General features: G+C 42.5%; 1 protein-coding gene across 1 annotated transcript; it reads left to right on the forward strand.

The window, feature by feature from the left end:
* Positions 1-731: 731 nt before the first annotated feature.
* On the forward strand, positions 732-12,381 carry LOC109482191. Its single transcript, XM_019784887.1, has 10 exons — positions 732-1,011; positions 2,554-2,637; positions 2,888-3,001; positions 3,997-4,101; positions 4,640-4,897; positions 5,269-5,793; positions 6,247-7,134; positions 8,130-9,365; positions 9,775-9,942; positions 10,733-12,381. The coding sequence occupies exons 1-10, from the start codon at positions 738-740 to the stop codon at positions 11,923-11,925; spliced, it is 4,845 nt and encodes a 1,614-aa protein (XP_019640446.1). The 5' UTR covers positions 732-737; the 3' UTR covers positions 11,926-12,381.
* The last annotated feature ends 304 nt before the right edge of the window (positions 12,382-12,685 follow it).

The following is a 12,685-nucleotide window of genomic DNA, read 5'->3' on the forward strand; positions in this document are numbered from 1 at the left end:
AATGCGCATGCGCCCCTGGCTTCCCCTTAGAGGGGGGCGACCCAACTCCTCAATCTCCAGTGCAATCCCCGGGTATTACGCCTATTGCGCAATCCCAACATGATTCACCTCAAAACAAGGCTCGTGAGAGCCACTTACATGTTTTGGGTTACAGTGATGACTGCGTGGTCAGATATTTGTTCACCCTTGATTTAAACCGTTGGAGGTTGTAATTAGCGGTGAAACATTCACGGGGAAGCTTGTTCCACAGTGAAGTGGTGTTCCATAGTGAGTAGACAGTGAATGTTGTAAGATAGCTTACAACACAACATTAACCAAATTCAACAAAAACTTGTACGTGCTTTTACATACATTGTAGCTATTGTGAATCATATATTCTGCAATCACAAGCCAGCAGGCAACTTTACCCCAAACTTGTTTGTTCTTTAAACAAGAGACGCGGTGAGCTCACCTGTAAGGTCATAACCTTAAGACAACAATGGGACCGTACCAAGGTACGAATGGGGGTCCGAATCGGTTTAAACAATTATTTCAAGTGGTTTTGCAAGAGTAAAGCAGTTTTCAGGGGTTTAAGGGCAAAGTGTGCACAGTTCATATCCAGAGAAAGAACTGAACGCGAGTTACTAGTTAACTATTAGAACTAAGTCCTCCCCCGCCACCCCCAATTTACATATTGAAACTTAACGGGGGGATTGCCCACACTCACGGAACAGGTAAGTAGTCATATTAGGCTGAACATGGCGGAAATGTCCCGCTCCGATCTATTTCTGCGGATCAAGCAGCACCTCAAAGACAAAGAAAGCAAGGAACTTCGCACCTACGTAGAGAGCGAAGAACTTTTGCCAGCTGGAGAGATTGAACACCTGAATCCGCAAGAGATCTTTGTCAAACTAGAACACAAGATGAAGTTGCCCAGGGGAGACCTCTCTCTACTTGTTGACCTTATGACAAAGATCGGCAGGGACGACTTTGCGAAGGAGGCGGAGACGGTTGCTGCACAAGAGAAGGAAGGTGAAAGTACAGTCTATCAGTCTCTATCAAACTAACTACATGTACATCGGCCTTTAGTAGAATAATTTGCCAGGGAAGTTTGTATTTGCCGCGCAGTTAAGGGGAAATGTGTCACTGTCTTCCCCTCAATTAATGACCTTTTACTCCTTTTAGAAAGGCCTGCTGGTATCTCGTGAATACGTGACGTACATATTTATATATGGTGTAGTTGTACATTCGTACAGCATTAGTTTGTAGCGTTACGTAGAATTGTAGGCCAACACGCCATCAAAAATACCCTGTATTACCTTGTTTTCAACATTCACGGTTGAATAAACATGAAAAGGGTTACTTAGATGGTAATTCACGTGTTTTGCCAGGGACTTTCTCATGTAAGATGAACTGACTGCTAGCCAGGGACTTTCTCATGATCTCTCATGTAAGATGAACTGACTGCTATGATTACTAACTGATATGTCTTATATTATATATGTGTGTGTTTGTGTGTGTGTGTGTGTGTGTGTGTGTTTGTGTGTGTGTGTGTGTGTGTGTGTGTGTGACATATCAGTTGTTTTTTTTTAGTTAGTATTCAATTGTTTCAAATGAAGTGGAGCCTATGAGATGATGCCTTTCCTTGAAAGAAATGCACATTCTATGTGACCTGTGAATAGAAAAAAATTATCTGTAGTTTTATAAATTACAACTTCCTTAATCTGTGTACTAGGTAGAAGTTGCCATGAAGCAATCAAGTTTGATCTGTAATTTCAAATTGGGGAGATGCATGAGTCGTTAGCCAAGATGAAGATGGTCCCTTTGACACCTCATGTAAGAGAAGTTCACTGTCCAAGATTCTTACTTCTTGTGTAATGAGACTGAATGTCCAGGCTATATATATGTATATGTTGTGAAACTTCCCAAGTGGTCAAGCTAGGCTGTTTGTGTTCTACTACTTCCTAGCCTTATTAAAGTCAGTGATCTTTCTGTTTCTCCAATTTCAACATAAAGTTCTTAACATTTACTCTTGGAGTTCTGACCTTGGCACGGTATATGGTATATAATCCCGCACTTATCATCCTATTGGTGTCTTGTACTTGGAGTTTGATAGTATTCAAGAACCAGGTATGTACAGTAGCTATTACACTATGGAGAGTTCTAGTCTGTCTGAAACAGGTCTTGTGTGTGGTGAGAATCCTCCTGAGACCTTCACTCAAACATTTCATGTATGGCAGGACAACTTAAGGCCTCTGCATGTTTATGCTGTTTTTGTGGCCTGGTCCACTGAAGCTGTTGTCTAAAAATCTCAGAGCTCATCTTATACATAGTGAATTTATGAAGGAATGGATTTTTAAGCCTGGCAATATGATATTATTATTATAATATTGATTTTCACATGCACTGACCAATTTGTGATTAATGCATATTGCTGCATTGAATGTATTTCATGTACCTGTGTTATGCAAGATGAGACAAGGGGCACTAGTATATAAGATATACGCTCATTATGTCATGTCTAAAAATGTTGAAATTAGTGTATATAATAAAATCTAAACTCTTTTCCAACAGAGAAAAGAAGTGCAAAGCGGAGTCGGAGTCCCCTGGCATCACCCGCAAGCAGCCCTGAAAGAAAAGTGAGGAGAAAGTCTGAAGGTAAATTTTACAGTAAATGTCAATCACAATGTCAGAAACTTCCTACTTCAGACGGTCAAGACAGGATAGAATGCAGCCAATTTATTATAAACTGTTCTCAAATAATGCAAATTGACCATTTATAAATTCTTGCAAGATCTCACAGCCTGAAGACCATCATACATGAGGACATTTGATTGAAGACACCATTTGATTGAAAAGATGTTTGATGCAACATTTAGAATACTTGAAAATATTTTGTTTGTTCTAGAGTTGTCTGTACTATCTGCTGATGAGAAGTCTGGGCCAAGAGAACGCCTCCAGACCAACTCAGCCAGTGCAGAAACCCTTGTCACAGGGGGAACACGGTCTTCTCTAGCAACAGGTTTGATTCGCATTACATTTATTTACGTAACCTTCGCCAAGAAGGTTATGTTTTCAGGGGCGTTCGTGTGTGTGTGTGTGTGTGTGTGTCTGGAAACAAAATGAATTGACTTGATATTTAGTAGGTAGGTACTTGATGAGATCTAGAAAATTTAATGATTAAATTTCGGATCCCTAGTGGTTCTCGATCAGTTATGTGCAGCTGAACTTCCGGTTTTGATATCTCGTGATCTAGACATGCTAGGGTGACGAAATTTGGGTGGTAGGTAGCTTTTGTGCTGGGGAAGAAGTGACGTGAATTTGGGCCCCCTAGCAGCTTGCTCTGGAACTGCAGGGCCATCTGTTTTAAAATATTCAAAAGAGGATAACTCAAGAACCGGTGGACGGATCGTCATGATTTTTGGTATGTAGGTAGCTTACGTGATGCTTCATATAATTATGTGACAATTATGCAAATATAGATGTAATTTGCATAATTTATCGGAAAATTCTATAAATCAGCTGCATTCTATACTAGGGCTATTGAAGCTTGTGACATTGGTAATTGAGAACAAGAGAAACACAGGCAGATATTGATTATGTAAATGAGGACTTAATTTGCATAATTAATGAGAAAATCTTATAATTATGTAATGATAACTGCCTTGAATTTCATACTTGTGGTCTTTGAAAGTTCAGTGAAGGTGAACATCATTAAACATAATGTAGTCAAATCAGGACCTCATTTGCATAATTTATGAGGAAATACTAGAATGGCATTGTTTGTTGATATAATACTGTATTTTGGTTGAGAATATGATAAATAGATATAATTCATGAAAATTCTATTTGCACAACAGGGGGAATAATCTACAAATTGTCAGTCATAACGATTAACATCATTTGGCGAAGGTATAAAGTCGGGAACGGTTATTTATAACTGTTACAATTATTAGGAGTATCCAAAGGTTGTTCGCTGTAACATTACTTATATGTATGCATTTTATTGGCATATAGACACAGAACAGTCCTCCAGTAGTCAGCAAAAAAGGAAGAAGGAGAACGGAGATCAGCCTCCTGTGAAGACAACAGCTCAACTTCGGGAGGGATCAGCAATGGAAGGTCAGAGGTCATTCCTAAACAAACAGAACATATTCCATGAGTGCAGTATCTCTTTAAAGTAACTTCTTTTTGTATCACTATGCATATATTGTATTTTTTAGATTTCATAAACACCATAATGATTGTTTTTATTGAAGCATTAGAAGGTACTAATTCATATACTCTATTAATATGTGTAGAAATAATATGATACATGAGTTAAAACTTATCTCCAAGTATATAAAAATCAGTGCATCAAATTTTGGACTCTTCTACTGTAGTCTCCTCAGAATTCAAGTGACCAAACTAGTAGATCATATGTCAGACACATGGTGTCATCAGTTGATAAAAGAATATCAAAGATAAGTAAACATTTAAACTGCCCACCTACCCTGTTTATATAGTAATGGTTATTATGCCCTGATGTGTTCATTTATGGCCATCTTGATTCATCTCAAGCAGTAGAATAAAATTCGACAGTGTGAAATGTGATGTTCTTACTAAGTATTGGACTTAAACTTTTTAATATAACTGCTAAGTTTTCCCTGTTGCTTTGCAGGTGTTCGAAGGTACTTCTTTTTCATCAAGAAAAGGGTTTCATCACATTGGGGGGACCTGGCCTTCTTTCTTGGGTTTCAGCAAGCAGCTATCAACAACATCACAGGCAGGAACCCAGATGACAATTCTCGTTGTATGGACCTGTTGGAGGAATGGCTCAGGCTCAACGGAGAGAGAGCCACCATAGAGGTCCTGATGAAAGCTCTGTCAGATGCAGAACTACAGAGTACTGTGGATGAACTGAAGATAAAATATCCCGGTAAGAAGGAATTTTAAACATACATACATACATACAAACATACATACATATTCATCCTTTGATTATACATTGTACTGCCGCCGGCTTAAAGTTTTATAGAATCTCTGAAAGTGATGTGAGCTGTTGAGATGATAGCCTGGGTGCCAGACCCATAGCACACTGGACACAAAGGATCTCACTGAGATACTTTGTGTCCAGTGTGCTATGGGTCTGGAACCCAGGCTATTGGGATGACTGCATGCAACAAAGGAGCTGAGTGACGGAAATTAGATAATAATTATTCAAACTAACATTGTATTTAGACAGACAAACAAAATGGTTTTTGGAAGCTATTTGAAGATGTGCACTTTGATAATACCATTTTCATTTAGACTGTGGTCAGTGGTATTCATATTGTAATACCATAACTAATAAAACATTTCCCTCCACCCTTTTGTATCCACCTCCAGAACTGCGCTGTTCAGATCTAGTCCTTCCTGTGCCACTACAGTTGGGCCTGGGGCCACAAACTTCTGCTCAGGGGGGCATCAGTAGAGAACGCCAGGAACAACTCATGGCGCGTATTTTGGATCTTGAGTGCACACTGTTTACTGCAGATGTGTTAATGGATGACGTTCGCCGCAAAAAAGCAGAACAGGTCTTGCTGTCACACAAGGCTTTCCTAACGGGTCTCCTTAGTGGGTCTGTCATCCTCCTCCTGACGTTCCTGCGCCAGACTGACGTGGACAGGTTCTACCACAACCACTACAGGGTGGGGGAGGGAACCCTGTCTCAACAACTCTCACACATCCTCATCTCGGACGACCTACAGGACAAGGTCAAGGGCGCCCAGCTGATCGTGAGGCTCCACGTGAAGCATGAGGACTATGTGCGAGTACGGGACAGACTGGGGCAAGGTGAGAACTTCACGACATGTACAACTCAGGCCACAACAATTTGATTTGTTGGTTCTCGAATTATTTCAGAAAACATACATGTACAACTTTTGCAGCAGGGCAAGAAAATGTTATGATAAGAGCCAGTTTATGTAATTTGAAACTTCCATTTCAAACTTTTAATCAAACCACTGCATTGATGGCTGAAAGAATAGCTACAATCTCTTCAACTTTTGGAGGTGATTTATACTGGTAACCTGAATTTGCAAAATCTCAAAACTAAAATTGGTGTGGCCTTACATGTATGTTGTTTTTTTGACAGACAGATTAAACCTCAAATTTATTTCAGATGGCATTTGCCAATAATTTATCAGTTTCAACACAAATTCTGCTAACAAAATTTAAAACAAACTAAAATTTTTGAAAATTGATATTTGATTCTTAAGTATTAACTCCATCATTCCTAATGTTCAGGGCTGGTCCGTACCACTTCTGTTGACAACCTGCTGGCCCTGCCACCCCCCATCAGTCATGTGGACTGTTCCAACCTGAGCAGTCTAGACCTGGCCGTGGTGAGTAGAGAGGACCAGCTCTGTGATAGGACTGACGACATCCCAGCACTGAACTTCACAGCCAGACAGGTACAGACAGCCATGCACACAAGTAAAGAGAAATCACAACAACAAGTCAGACGTTTAGAAAGTGAGCACAGGGAACAGATGCACGAAGCCAGAGAACAGACTGAAGCCATGGTGCGCAGTCTGACTAAGGAGATCACCAGGCTAAAAGAGAAGGATGAGAAGGCACAGAAAATCATCCTGGAACAAAAGGACGAAAATAAGAAGTTAACTGAGGTCAACAAGAGCATGGCAGATACAATAGAGGAACTGATGAATGCAAAGGGTGGTACTCAGGGGGAGGACCCAGGGAAGAAGGAAGACCCAGGGAGGGAGCCAGGGAAGAAGGAAGACCCAGGGAAGGAGCCAGGGAAGGAGGAAGACCCAGTGAAGGACCCAGGGAAGAAGGAAGACCCAGGGAAGGAGCCAGGGAAGGAGGAAGACCCAGGGAAGGACCCAGGGAAGAAGGAAGACCGAGGGAAGGAGCCAGGGAAGGAGGAAGACCCAGGGAAGGACCCAGGGAAGAAGGAAGACCCCGTGAAGGAGCCAGGGAAGAAGGAAGACCCAGGGAAGGACCCAGGGAAGAAGGAAGACACAGGGAAAGAGCCAGGGAAGAAGGAAGACTCAGGGAAGAAGGAAGACCCACGGAAAGACCCAGTTCCTGGGCCTTCAAATCTGCAGAAAAGGAAAAAAGAGGATGAGGATTTTCCTGCAAGGAAAAAAGCTTATGACAAAGAGGTGAAAGGTAAGGGACTATTGTGATATCACTCTCCTCAGTAGCAAGGCGGTTCAAAATTTGACCTTTTTTTTAACCTTCTTGGCTGTATGTATCAGGCTGCACACACATGCTCACACTGTCACACACATGCTCACACTCTGTCACACACACACACACATGCTCACACTCACACACATGCTCACACTCACACACATGCTCACACTCTTACACACACACACACACATGCTCACACTGTCACACACATGCTCACACTGTCACACACATGCTCACACTCTGTCACACACACACACACATGCTCACACTCACACACATGCTCACACTCTTACACACACACACACACATGCTCACACTGTCACACACATGCTCACACTGTCACACGTTATCACACACATGCTTACACTGTCACACGCACACACTGTCACACACACTGTCACTCACATGCTCACACTGTCATACACTGTCACACACATGCTCATACACGCACACTGTCACACACACACACTGACTGTCTCACACACACATGCTCACACTGTCACACACAATATATGCTCACACTGTCACAGCCGTCACCTGTCACACACATGTACACTGTCACACGTACACACTGTCACATGCACACACTGTCACACACATGCTCACACTGTCACACACACGGAAACACTGACATCACAGACAATCACATACATACACACAGTCCCTCCCTCCGTCCCTCCCTCTGTCTCTCACTCTGACACTCATACAGTTTCTGAATCACATATGCAGATTCACACACACACTCACACACACTCACACACACATACACGACACCTTAAAAAGTTGTTGAATTCTAGTAATATCATTGTAAAAAATCATTTAATAGTATTCAGGAAAAACATATAGCATGATTTTGAGTAATTGCTCATGATTGCAGTCAATTGCATTTTAAGTAAAATTATAGTAAAATTAACTTACAGTGATCTGACACTCATGATGTTCAATGTGAGTCATTCCTTTTTGTTTAGTTCCAAACCTCCCAGTGTACCTCTCCCTTGGTCTGAAGCAACAACCATCATCAGACCCCAGGGCAGTTTTGCTGGTCATCGACAAGTACGTCACATCCGTAAACCGGGAGGTGGCACAGGTCCTGACAGGGGCGGGGAGGAAAGTTTACTGCACAGTTCTGCAGGATACAGAAGAGGACAGGAAGGCTGCTGAGGTTGATGGAGTGGAGCTCATCCTCCCATACTGCAGTCAGGGAGACACAAGGGAACCCTGTCTGGATTGGCTGACCTTTGACCACCACCGCCGCTATCCCAGACTCCCAGAGGATGTTGGGTGGATTGTGGGTCATGCCGGGGTCACTAGCAGAGCAGCAGCAGCCATTCAGGAGCAGCGTTTCCCCCAAGCCAACCTCGGTCTTGTCATCGGGACGATACCAGAGGACACAGCAAAGTACATGGATGATGAGGAGGCCATGGGCATTGGGAGGAAGGAAGACTCCATCAGAGAGGATGCAGAGAAGGCAGATGTTGTGTTCTCTGTGGGACACAACATACATGACCACTTCACCAATTACTTCCGTGCAATCCCTGAAAACAAGAAGCCGATTCACCATCTCTTCCTGCCCAAACCATCGGACTTGTTCCAGAAAACTACAGTACAGTACAGGGAAACCAAGGAGAAAGTTGTCCTGTCCATCGGTGGGGTCAATAAGGTAGAGAGGCTGAAAGGTTATGGCCTTACAGCCAAGTCCTTGGTAAGGGTGGCAGAAACAAGTCTGGAGAGGATCCTATGGCGGATTTGTAACATAAGTGAGGAGGAGTTTCAGGCCACTATGTCCATTCTCCAAGCCTGCATCAACTCAGGAAAACTGATCCCCACACTTCTCCCACACTGCACTCAGGAAGACATCTGCCGACACATGCAGCAGGCCCACCTGGTTCTCATGCCCTCCCGTGCAGAACCCTTCGGACTGGTCGGTCTGGAGGCCATGGCAGCCGGCGTTCCGGTCCTCATATCTGACCAATCAGGACTGGCCACTTTGGTTGAGGAGGTCATCCCAGAATTCCATCACTCTGTACTGGAAGTAGAAGGCGACGATTCTGTAGACGTTGGGCGTTGGGCAAGTCAGATTAAGAAAGTCCTAAGGATGTCCAAAGCAGAGTTCCGCAAGGCAGCTGACCTTAGAGCAAAGCTACTGGAGTCCAGATACTGGGAGGAGTCTCATCAACAATTACTTCAGGCATTTGGAGGTGCAGGTGAGCGTATATACTTTCAAAGACTTGGTACTGTCAGTTGAATATATAATTTTATTATTTAGTCATGACATATTTGCAGCGGTGTTATTTTCCTGGTTTTAGCATGTGAGTAACTCACTGCGAGCTTATTGCACAGTGAATACATGCTCTGTTATGCACTGCATTTAATGGAATGTTGATGTCCCACTATAATAAGCTCCTGTTTATATCATGTCTTGGTAGCTGGTAACAAAGAGAGGACCACACCAGACCATTAGCAGTCATCAGAAGATCCAACACTTTCCATCATTAACATGTAATTAGAGGTTTAGAATTTCTGTGATGCTTAAAAATGTGGGGGAGAGGCTCTTGCATTCCAACTAATGTTCCAGGTAACTTATTAAGACCTTGCTTTTACATTCCCAACCAGCCAAGCGACCAGCAGCCGAAGGACCTTCTAGGTCTCGTGAGGGGCATCAGGAGGACAAGCTGGCACAGCTGATTGAGGAAAACCGCACGTTGAAAGCTCTGGTTCAAAAACTACAAGGCAGTGACAAGCCTAGAAGTCAAGATAAGCTGCCAGGAGCTGAGAAACCTGGTACTGTAACAGTTTCCTAGCCTTCTGTTTTCTTTTTTTTTAAGTTTTGATATTATATATAATAGAATTTGGTTTGCAACGTATCAAAAAGAATGAATGATTGGAAAGTACAGGAATTAGCAAAAACACAAGACAGCCTAAAACTGGTCTAAGAGAAACAGTTTTCAGTCACAGTCATTACTTTATTAACATATGAGATATTCTGTGTTACATGTATCATGCATGGCAGAGCGATAATGGCAGTGCGATACTTAATGGCCAATCAAGATACATTTAATTTAGTTGATGAGAAGTTCTCACACAACAGGTCATTGCTAACTATCATTTAAATTCCCTCAGCATCTTCTAATAGAAATAAAATCTTAGATTACTTTTGAAATAATTGATGTTAGTATTAGCTTTTATTAAGTTACTCAGAATGGTTGTCTTGAGTAAAATTACTCAGAATGCCGGTCTTGAGTAAAATTACTCAAAGTCCATGTATCTTTGCCTTCCAATTCCAGAAATTCACCCTACATGTCTGAATAATCAAAACTCTCTATGAGGAAATTGACTCAATATGTCTTGCATATCTAGATATGAGTTTCTTGGATTTCTAAATAACTTGAATTGAAAACTTCATTTTCTAAATCTCAAGTCAAAAAAAAGGAATAAAATGGATTGTCCCTTATTATTTTGGATTCTGTTTTTACAAGTTGTTTCTTGACATACATGTAAATAAAGTGTAAAGCACTTGTAAGTGACAAGATAAGAGAATGAGTATTTCCTTGATTTTGACCTGATTTTCCAGGATCTGGAAGAAGGCCTTTGGTGCTGCTGCTCAATGATGAGTATGGGACCAGAAAGGGTGGCATATCCACAGTCAACCGCCAGATCGGGTGCTTTCTGGCTTCAAAAGGAGCAATGGTCCTTTGCACAGTCCTGACTGCCACACAACAAGACATGGATGACGCGGCTGCTGATGGAATTCAGCTGGTTTTCCCAACAACTTTTAAGCGTGATCCGAGAGAGGCAGAGCTCTCCTGGCTGACCATTGACCACCAGGTCCGATATCCAGACCTTCCCTCACATGTCGACTTCATCGTTGGCCACATACACCTCACAAGTCATGCAGCAAGACGGATCAAGGAACGCTTTCCGGACGCCAAACTCATCCAGGTAGCACATGTGATGCCAGAAGACACCAGTCAGTACAAGGGTGACGAGAGGGTGTTGAGCATCGGCCAGGAGAGCCGCAACATTCTGGATGACCTACGGCACGCTGATGTTCTCTTCTCAGTCGGTCCATTGATGTATGAGTACTACAAGCATCAGACAAGTCAGCTAACGCTACAACATCACGAGCTGTTACCCAAGCCATCTGACATCTTCATCGATATGAAACTGAAGCCACCGGCTGACACAGAAACGAAAGTGGTGCTGTCCATCGGCAGGGTCAAGGGCGTGGAGAGGCTGAAAGGCATTGATCTGGCCGCAAAGACCATGGGCAAGGTGATTGACAAACTACCCCACACGAAGTGGCGACTTTGCGGCATCAGACGAGATGATTTTCAAGCAAGCAGGAGCATCATTGAAGCCTATACGGGTAACATCGTCTTCACTCCCTTGGAGTACGCTACACAGGAGGAGCTGTGCGAGGACATGGGAAAGGCCGATGTCATTCTGATGCCGTCTCGTGCAGAGCCATTCGGACTGGTTGGTCTGGAGGCCATCGCCGCAGGGGTGCCAGTTGTGATTTCCAACAAATCTGGTCTTGCAAAGTTCCTGACAAAACAAGACCCCGAGTTCGACCGCACGATCGTAGAGATCGACGATGACGACGATGAAGCCGCCAAAACGCTGTCTAAGCGCATCATCAAGATCCTGACGGATGGGCCCAGAGAGTTTAGGGCCGCACAAAGTTTGAAGAAGAAGCTTCTGGACTCAGAGTACTGGGCTAAATCATACAGCAAGCTTCTCCAAACCTTTGGCCTGGAGGGCTGAGCTTAGCCACAGTACTTGGAGTTTCACCTGTTACTCAAGTGACAATTGACAGTTCCACCAATTAATCTTATGTTATTCATGCTACATATACCAGTGAACAGGTATCCAACTATTCCATAAGTAATCAATATACTAATGGTGTGATTTACAAATGTATGACAAGAATGGATATCTAGGGAAAGCATCACAGGTTCATATCACTGGTGAAAGAAATTTTCAGATGGCAACACTTTGCAAACATTATGAGAACAATCAACATTTCATACTAAGCTTTTGCAGCACTGTAGACCCTTAGATAATCTAAGATAGCCTCTTGTGTTATCGGTATATATATGAATGCAACATTATACTTCATACCACTGTATGTTTTGGAATAGGACTTGATACAGCAGATTTTAGAGTTAATTGAATTTTGCAGTTTCAGGGGTTGGTTAAAGTTTAACAAAATGTATAATGTTATATACATGTACATGTACATTCACTCAGGCTGGCATTTGAATTTGTAAAGATGGTGTGGAATGATAATGTTGTACACTTTATATCTTGTAGAGTGGAGACAAAATATGCAATTGACAATTGGAGGTGCACATGTACATGTATTTGAGTTTTGTAATAAACCCAATTAAGAACATTATGCGGAAGTTTCATGATGATTTTGATTTTCATTTTAAAAATAGCCATTGCTTTTGCTAAATGTCTCTTAACATACCACAGAACACACGTATAACCTTCACTGACACACCACACATTCTATTGTTAG

Source organism: Branchiostoma belcheri, unplaced genomic scaffold (assembly GCF_001625305.1).
Source record: "Branchiostoma belcheri isolate BF01 breed outbred unplaced genomic scaffold, Haploidv18h27 scaffold6, whole genome shotgun sequence".
In the NCBI taxonomy this organism is placed as follows: Eukaryota; Metazoa; Chordata; class Leptocardii; order Amphioxiformes; family Branchiostomatidae; genus Branchiostoma; species Branchiostoma belcheri.